This window comes from Emydura macquarii, unplaced genomic scaffold (genome assembly GCF_026122565.2).
Source record: "Emydura macquarii macquarii isolate MOO-44397 ecotype Brisbane River unplaced genomic scaffold, CSIRO-AGI_Emac_v2 contig_791, whole genome shotgun sequence".
NCBI lineage: Eukaryota > Metazoa > Chordata > Testudines > Chelidae > Emydura > Emydura macquarii.
Window position 1 is genome coordinate 168,313 of NW_027130928.1, and position 8,587 is coordinate 176,899.

General features: G+C 43.7%; 1 protein-coding gene and 1 long non-coding RNA gene across 2 annotated transcripts; both read right to left on the reverse strand.

Moving 5' to 3' along the window:
- Nucleotides 1-613: 613 nt before the first annotated feature.
- On the reverse strand, nucleotides 614-5,201 carry LOC137149623 (uncharacterized). Its single transcript, XR_010918815.1, has 2 exons — nucleotides 4,424-5,201; nucleotides 614-2,475 (listed from the first exon to the last, which is right to left on the reverse strand). It is a non-coding gene; the product is annotated as an uncharacterized lncRNA (long non-coding RNA).
- A 1,115-nt stretch (nucleotides 5,202-6,316) lies between these two features.
- Nucleotides 6,317-7,255, reverse strand: LOC137149631 (olfactory receptor 52P1-like). Its single transcript, XM_067543159.1, has one exon. It carries the CDS (start codon nucleotides 7,253-7,255, stop codon nucleotides 6,317-6,319), a length of 939 nt encoding a protein of 312 aa, XP_067399260.1.
- Between the last annotated feature and the right edge of the window lie 1,332 nt (nucleotides 7,256-8,587).

An 8,587-nucleotide genomic window follows, 5' to 3' on the forward strand; every position in this document is an offset into this window, starting at 1 on the left:
AGGAAGGGGGGTGATTTCAGCAAAAAGCAAAACACTCAAAAAACTAAAATAAAGTGACTATAATCAAGCAGACAATTATTTTCCTTCAATCCCCCCTTTGAGCCATACTGTAATACCAGTGTGGCTCACTTATAAACCTGAGCTAGCTTTTGCTTAAATTTAATAATTTCAACTTAAGTTAACATTTGCACGACAGGCACTCTGGCCTTAACAAACCAACTAAAAACAGAGCAAACAGAGGGCAAAGTACCCAAACACTAAAAACAACAACAGGTAAAAATAACAATAAAACAAATTATACACACAAACAATTACTTAAGCCAGAATAAATTTGGTAGCCATAAAATTAAGGCATAAAATAAATCTGTGAAACCCCATGACATATCATCTTGGGAAATGGTATGGAATAATGATGCGATTTGTAAAATGTCATGTGCATTAAATTAGTAGTTCTTTTAGTAATTTTGACTGAATTGTCCATATTCAAATGATTTAAATCAGATTGTCTATCAGCCTGCAGCAATTAATTACAATTGATTATTTACATATTTACAGACCAATTATTTGGGAGAAGGGCCTGTTTTTTCTTCAGAAGGCTGCAAAAAAAAATTCAAAAATTCTCTTCCTATAACACTTTTCACACTTTCAACTGTCCCTCCAAACTCTGTAGTGTTAACTTCTCAATCTCTTTACTACATGGTGTTTAACACAATCAGAACCACGGGTATACCTTCTTCAAAATGCAAGGGAACATAACTACAAATCCAACAGTTAGACACATTTAAATCTGTTTGTAATTGATTAATTAATTATAAAGATGTGTCTGTATAGTCCAAGAAGCATTGTCTTTTATGGTTTAGTTGCTTGGGTTGTAATTGTACCTCAAAGTCATCAGGTTGTTGGTCTTCTTCCCCATGGATCTTGGGGATTTCCTCGACAGGTGTACCGTTAATCAGGAACTTGGATCAAAATAAAGTCATCCAGATAAGGCCAATACAGAACATCCAAAAGATCACTAGCCATACCCATTTAGGGAACCAGTGATCTGGGGAGTTTTTAAGTCTTTGGTGGTAGGGATGACATCGTGGTATATCCTCTTCGCTCTGGAGTGGTTTCAAATCCTCTTCGCTCTGGAGTGGTTTTAAATCCTTTTCACTCTGGAGTGGCAAATCCTTTTCTTGAGCAGGGGAGAGGTTACAAGCACTTGCACCCTGTTCCACTGACCTTGTCATTACAGGTGCAGAGGTTCTTTTACAGTGTCAGGCATGTATTCAGGACTGGTAACCTTGGCACTTTACAACAGTGTTGGTGGTGAGAAGTACCTGGAGTGGGCCTTTCCAACACAGTTCCAGGGCTGTCTGTCTTGGTGGACCCTTTACGTGAATCCAATCACTGGGCTGTAGATCATGACATGCTGTTTGAGGGTCTTGGGGAAGGGCTTCTTGGACCTGTGAACGAAAAGCCTTAACACACTTCATTAATGCTTGACAATAAGTCAAGTCAGTTTCATCAGCTAAATTAATATCCATTAGGTGAGTTGATACTGGTAGAGAGCTAGAAAGCCTCACGGGTCAGCCCATTAGGATCTTGTGTGGTAATAGTTCAGTCTTTCTGTTACATGATGATTTTATACTTATAAGGGCTAAAGGCAGGGCATCTGGCCATTTGAGGCTGGTTTTATGGCAAATTTTGGCTAGTTTATTTTTCAGAACACCATTCTGTCTTTTCACTGCCCCTGCAGACTGAGGGTGATGTGAGCAATAAAAGTTCTGTTGGATATCAAGAGCCTTGCAAACTTCTTTTATAACTTGACCTGTTACTGTTGGTAGACAGAGGGATCCCAAAGCAAGGGATAAGTTCCTTCACAAGCCTTTTGCTGACTATAATAGTGTCAGCCTTTGCACATGGGTAAACTTTTACCCATTCAAAAATAAACATACAATTACTAATACATATTAGACTGGACCAATATAAACACAAAACAACATAAATATGGCCTAAAATGCAGAAAGGACTGCAGCCTTAACAGCAGAGTCTGTTACAACATACCAATAAACTAAACATTTAACAACAACAATAATAAAAAATAACTATACAACATTTATAAAGCAGCAACATAAAATTCATTTAATATGGAAGCCTCCCAAAGTGGGGAAGCCTTTTTGTTTTTAGAATTAACCATAATTATGAACAACACCAAAGGCATAATGGGAATCATTAACAAATTTACCTTCGGTCAGGATACAAACTGTAGTTACAGGAAAAAAATTAGCTTCTTGATCAGGGTTCACAGAAGGGAAAGGGTTACTTTTAATTACCTCATGTTAAGAACAAACAGCATAATCAGCCACAAGAATACCTTTAAAATTTCTTTGACAGGAGCCAATAACATAGAAAATCAATTTTGGGTTCTACAAAGGGTGGATAACAATGAGGCAGGATCAAAAACTGGACATCGGGTGAGTATAATATGACCTGCAAACAACAAAAGAATTTTATATTTTGTTAAACAAATATGAGGTACAAAAATAATAAGTGGAGAACCAAGAATCAAAGTTTCCGAGGTTTTACCCAAGGCAGCTACAGCTGCAATGGCACGGAAACAAGGTGGAAGCCCTGCAGCTACAGGGTTCAGGGCATTACTATAACAGGCAATGGTCTTATGCTTATCCCCACACAATCTTACACAAAACAATAAATATTTTCCAGGTTTCCTAACAGGAAAAATTGGGGTGTATCAGAGGATTCAAGTAGGCACAATGATTCCTTGTTTAAGGAGAGATGTAATCACAGGACATATTCCTTTTGTATGCTGGATATTTCAAAATCCTGTCCCTATTCAAGAAATACAGCCAAAATAGAATTTTCATTTTCACAAGGAAAATAACAAATTAATCCCATCTGGTAAACAATAAATAATACAATCAAATTTTCCAATGTAAATGTCTACCTACCAGGTTAACTGGAGAATAAAAACTTAAAAAAAAAAAAGACATGCTGATTAGAAATAGGTCTCAAAGAAACAGATAGTGGTTTAGACACTAGATGCGGCATTAATTGGTTTACATTCTTCCTTGATAAGGGAATAGAGAAAACTCCTAAACTTTTAAGGTGGATCTGCTGACTTCAGTGTCTAGAAAGTGTTTATAAAACATTTTACTGGTTTTCCATCAATAAAACAAAACACATAAAAACCTGATTAATCTATTAACAAAAAGGGTGCATTAATAAAGTTACCATTTCTCAAACTGTCCTAATATAAAGGTTGAGTCTGGTCTCGGGGAGGAGGTGGTGGTGGCCCAAATGTCCACTCCGACTGGCCAGATCGTCTTGGACATTCTGCTTTCCAGTGTCCCAACTGTCCACAATAGTGGCAGGAGGAATCCCCTGGGGCCAAAAAGGTACCACGTCCTACTCCCCAACCCCGGCCTCAACCTCTCTATATACTCTTTATCTAAATTTTCACTTTTTCCTTTTTGGAGTCCTTTAGACTCCTTACCCGGGACTTATGCAGTCTTTCTTTAGAGTTTTCACCCTGTTTGCATTTTATCTTTGGCCCCCCTTTCTCCTTTTGGCCATAAACCATGTTGTTCGAACCAAAATGCTTAAGGGCCCGATCCTTATTTTTTGCAATTTCCCATTATGTTTACCCACTCCCTCCCCCTTTCTCAAAGGTTTTTAGAAACAAGAGAAGAGAAACGGAGAGAGAGATAAGGAGAGAGAAACAGAGAAGAAAAAGAAAGGAAAAAAAAATCTCCTCTCTCTCTCTTGAAACACTTAAGGTAGCACCTAATTACAAACAGTTTTTAAGATCCTTTTCACACACTTATTATACCACATAAGAGAAGTCTGACTGCCACTCAGTACTTCTGTACTTCTTCAGAGAAACCTGCCACTTAGTATTTCTTTCATTTCCCATGGTAGAGGTCTCTTTAGGAGTCTTATTTTCCTATGTGCCAGTATTTATCACACGCTTTGGCCGTCACCGACCAATCTCCTCGCGGAGGTATGGAACTGCGGTCCAGGTCTCCACACTCACTTCGTTCCCTACTGGCAATACATGAGGCGTCTCATTTCCCACTTGAAATATTTCTCTCACTGCCGCTTGTACCCCCGCTTCAGCCGCAAGGTTCTTCACCATCCTCCTTGCCTTATTCCAGGTCTGACTTAAGGCAAAGGCTTCCTTGTTGCCATGGGCTACCGACTCCCATAGGTCGGAGCCCAAGTATTCCCAGACAGTCTTATCAAATACAGTACTTGATTTTACAAAAAAACCCTTCTTAGTTCCCACTTCAATAAGCAAGATAATTCATCCGGGGACACCTTTTCCCCTTGGCGCTCTGCGATACATATAAAAAATTCAAGCACCGTTTTTTCTTCAGCTGATGCAGCGTTTCCCATACTTAATTAATTAGCCGCTCACCTTTGAGCTCAAACACGTCCCTCTCGGACGACCACGCCTCTGGACGACCACGTCTCTCTCGGACGACCACGTCTCTGGGCGAACACGTCTGCCTCTGGGCGACCACGCCTGCCTCTGGGCGACCACGCCTGCCTCTGGGCAACCAGGAGCTGCCTTCACCGCAGTATCTCCTGTGATCTCATACACGTCCCTCTTGGACGACCAGGAGCTGCGTCCAGCGCAGTACCTCCTGCAGCGGCTATAACTCCCGCGTTTCTTCTCCCTGCCCGACGCACAATCCAATCCACTTGAATTGCAATCACGTCGGGGTCACCATTTGTCGGGTTCCACTGCTGATAGCAGAGGACGAGGGAGGATTCCACTGCTGATGGCAGAGGATGCGGGACGGATAAAGCACAACAACCAATATGATTGCAAGCAGAATCGTTTATTCCATTTTGCTTTCCAGCTTATATACCTTTTAATCACCTTTGCTTACAATAACCACGCAATTGCTGATTGGCTATTATATGATTTCACACACTTAGCATGGGAACAGCTTACATATTATTGGTAGCTTCTTAGCTTACATAGCTTTCTTGTTTACGACCTTGGATACTTTCTACTATCTAGTGGATGGCGGCCAAGTCCGCGGAACTCGCCGCCAGTGAGGCGCCTGAGTGAAAGTGGCCACCTTCCAGCTCCCTGTAGGCAGCCTCACTTGACCCGGTGTCCACCACCAGGCCTGCTGTAACTTTCCACTTAAGTAGGCATCAGGTCAGTGTATGGATAATACACTCCCACAGTGGAAGCCATTATTTCATAGAATCCTAGAAGATAAGGGTTGACAGGGACTTCAGGAGGTCATTTAGGCAAACCCTTTGCTCAAAGCAGGACCAATCCCGATTAAATCATACCAGCCAGGGCTTTGTGAATCTGGGCCTTAAAAACATCTAAGGATGGAGGTCCCACCACCTCCCTCAGTAACCCATTTCAGGGTTTCACCACCCTCCTAGTGAAAAACTTTTTCCTAATAACCATCCTAGACCTCCTGCACTGCAACGTGAGACCGTTGCTCCTAGTTCTGTCATCTGCCACCCCTGAGAACAGCCTAGCTGCATCCTCCCTGGAACCCCCCTTCAGGTAATTCTAGGATGCTATCAAATCTCCCCTCATTCTTCTCTTCGGCAGAGTATACAAGCCCAATTCCCTCAGCCTCTGCTCATAAGTCATGTGCTACAGTCCCCTCATCATTTTTGTTCCCTTCCACTGGACTCTCTCCAATTTGTCCACATTCTTCCTGTAATGGGATGCCCAAACCAGGACACAATACTCCAAATGTAGCCTCTCCAGAGCCAAATAGCAGGGAATAATCAATTCCCTCCATCTGCTGGCAGTGCTCCTACTAAGGCAGCACAATATGCTATTAGACTTCTTGGCAACCAGGGCACACTGCTGACTCATATCCAGCTTCTTATCCATTCTAAACCCTAGGTCCTTTTCTGCCGGACTGCTGCCGAGCCACTCGGTCCCCAGTCTGTAGCTGTGCATGGGATTCTTCCATCCTTCATCTTTGCACCTGTGATTTTTCTATTAAATAGACTTTTTGTTTCTTTTAATATCTGTGCAATGTGTGTCCCAAAATGAACTGATAAGTGAGGGCAGATTTCATGTCTTCAGGGAGGACAAACAGAGGGGGAAACTCCAAGTTATTCCAAGTTAAGAAATAAGAGACCGATTTGGGGACACTCAGCAACAGAGAGAGCAGTGCTTGGTGATGGATTGATAAGACATTAGGTTCTCAGACGGAACTGCCACAAGGCTGAGCTCAGCCAAATTGGGACAAATTGATTAATGAGGAGACATCCTCTCCCCCTACTGTCACGCAGGTTTAAAGTCAGTGGCCCCAGGCGATCACATTCTGCAGGTGTATTTTCCCACTTTGTCACGAAGCTCTTTGGTTTTGACCCCATAAATGATAGGGTTGAGCATGGGGGGCACAAGAAGATAGAGGTTCGCCAAAAGGATGTGAACATGGGCAGCGATGCCCTGACCAAACCTGTGTGTCAGGGCGGAGAAGAGGTAGGGAGTATAAGATAACAACATCACACTGATGTGGGCTGTGCACGTGTTGAGGGCTTTCCAGTGGGCTTTCTTGGAATTGATCCTGAGGACGGCCCTGATGATCAGCCTGTAGGACAGGCCAATGAGTGTCAGGTCTATCCCAATGATGACTAATGCTGTCATCAGGCCATAGGTCCTGTTGACTCTGGTGTCCCCACAAGACATCTTCACAACAGCCATGTGCTCACAGTACGTGTGGGGGATAACTTGGTTGGCGCAGAATGGCAGCCTCCTCAGTAGCAGGGGCTCTGGCAGAACCACAAAAACCGCTCGTGTCAAACCCACTAGCCCTAGCTTAGCGATTCGTGCGTTGTTGAGGATGGTGCCGTATCTCAGCGGCTCACATATGGCGACATAGCGATCAAAGGCCATTATCACGAGGACGGCTGAGTGCATACCAGCAACCGCATGAAGGAAGAACATCTGGGTGAGGCAGCCATCCACAGTGATGCCTTTGAAACAGAACCAAAATATGCACAGTGCCTTCGGCATGACACAGGTAGACAGGCCAATGTCTGTGAGTGCCAGCATGGAGAGCAGCAGAAACATGGGCTTGTGCAGGGTCGACTCTTTGCCGACAACAAACAGAATTGTGAAATTTCCCAAAAGGCCGATGATGTAAAACATAGAGAAAGGGATGGAAATCCAGATGTGGGCATCTTCCAGTCCCGGGATGCCGTTTAGGATGAATGTTGATGGATCGGAGGGGGTGAGGTTGAAAGCCCCCATGAAATGGTCGAAATGCCGATCAGGCTCAGTAATATTTAGGGTGCCTATGACGGGAGAGAAGCAGAGGGAGGAGGGTCATGCACTTGAGAACAAATGTCACGGTAAATATTTCTTTGTAACAAAATATCTAGAAAGGGTGGTGAGCAGTGATCTGGATTGGTTGGTAAACTGGGTAGAAGCAAAAAATATGGGGGATTCTATCGTGGGAAGTAGTGACTCTGAACAAGATTTGGTGGGCATAAAGGGGTAATTAGTTAAACATGAGCTCCCTGTGTGACCCTGTGGCCAAAAGAGGTTGTGTGATCCTGTCATGATAAACAGGAGAATCTCAATTAGAGGCAGAGAAGTTATTTTACCTCTTTCTTTGGCACTGGTGCAACTCCTGCTGGAAAATGTGTCCAGTTCTGGTATCCACAATTAAAGGTACATGTTGATACACAGAGATAGTTAAGGGGTGACTTGATAACAGTCTATAACTACCCAGATAGGGAACAAATATTGAATAATGGGTTTTTCAGGGTAGCATAGAAAGGGCTAACACCATCCAATGGCTGGGAGTTGAAGTTAGACAAATACAGAATATAAATAAGGTGTGCACTATTTAAACATGGAGAGTAATTAACCACTGGATAAATTTACCAAGGGTCATGGCAGATTCTCCATCACTGAGTATTTCTAAACCAATATTGGATGTTTCTCTGTAAACTCTGCTCTAGGAATCCTTTGGGAGTAGGTCTCTGGCCTGTGCTATGCAGCAGGTCAGACTAGATGATCACAGTGGTGCCTTTTGAACTGTGTATCTGTGAACACGTCCATGCAGCACATAGTTGCAGCACACACTCGGGACCAGGAAACTCCCAGCACTGGCCTGGGAGCAACAAGCAGAAAGAAAAATTGAATTTCAGCAGTGATCCCCGCCTGTCCATGTACCCCCCACTCCCTGCCGCACAACCCCAGTGCCACCTGCCTGTCTATGTACAGACTTGTCCCAACCTGCACAATCCCCAGCCCTGCCACACAGTGATTCTACTTACCCAGGAACAAAGCCAGGTGCCAGACACACCACACAGTGACAGCTCGTACAAATATCTACACAGCCTGGGTTAAACTCTGTGTCTGGCTGCACCGGGGAGACAGGGGGATGGAGGGGCTGCCTGCACAGCCTGTCTGGGGGTGAAAGGAACCCCAGCAGCAGCTCAGCGTGTGCAGGGAAGAGGAGAGACACAGACCCGAGGGGAGGGGAGAGAGGACGTGGAGACTAAAAGCAGCCAGCATGAGTAACTCTTTCTCAAAACAACAAAAAGTAGGAGGTCTCGTTACACCTCTTTGTTG

Coding starts and splice junctions, on each gene's coding strand:
- LOC137149631 (XM_067543159.1), bottom strand. CDS start 7,255: ATGGGGGCTTTCAACCTCACCCCCTCCGATCCATCAACATTCATCCTA.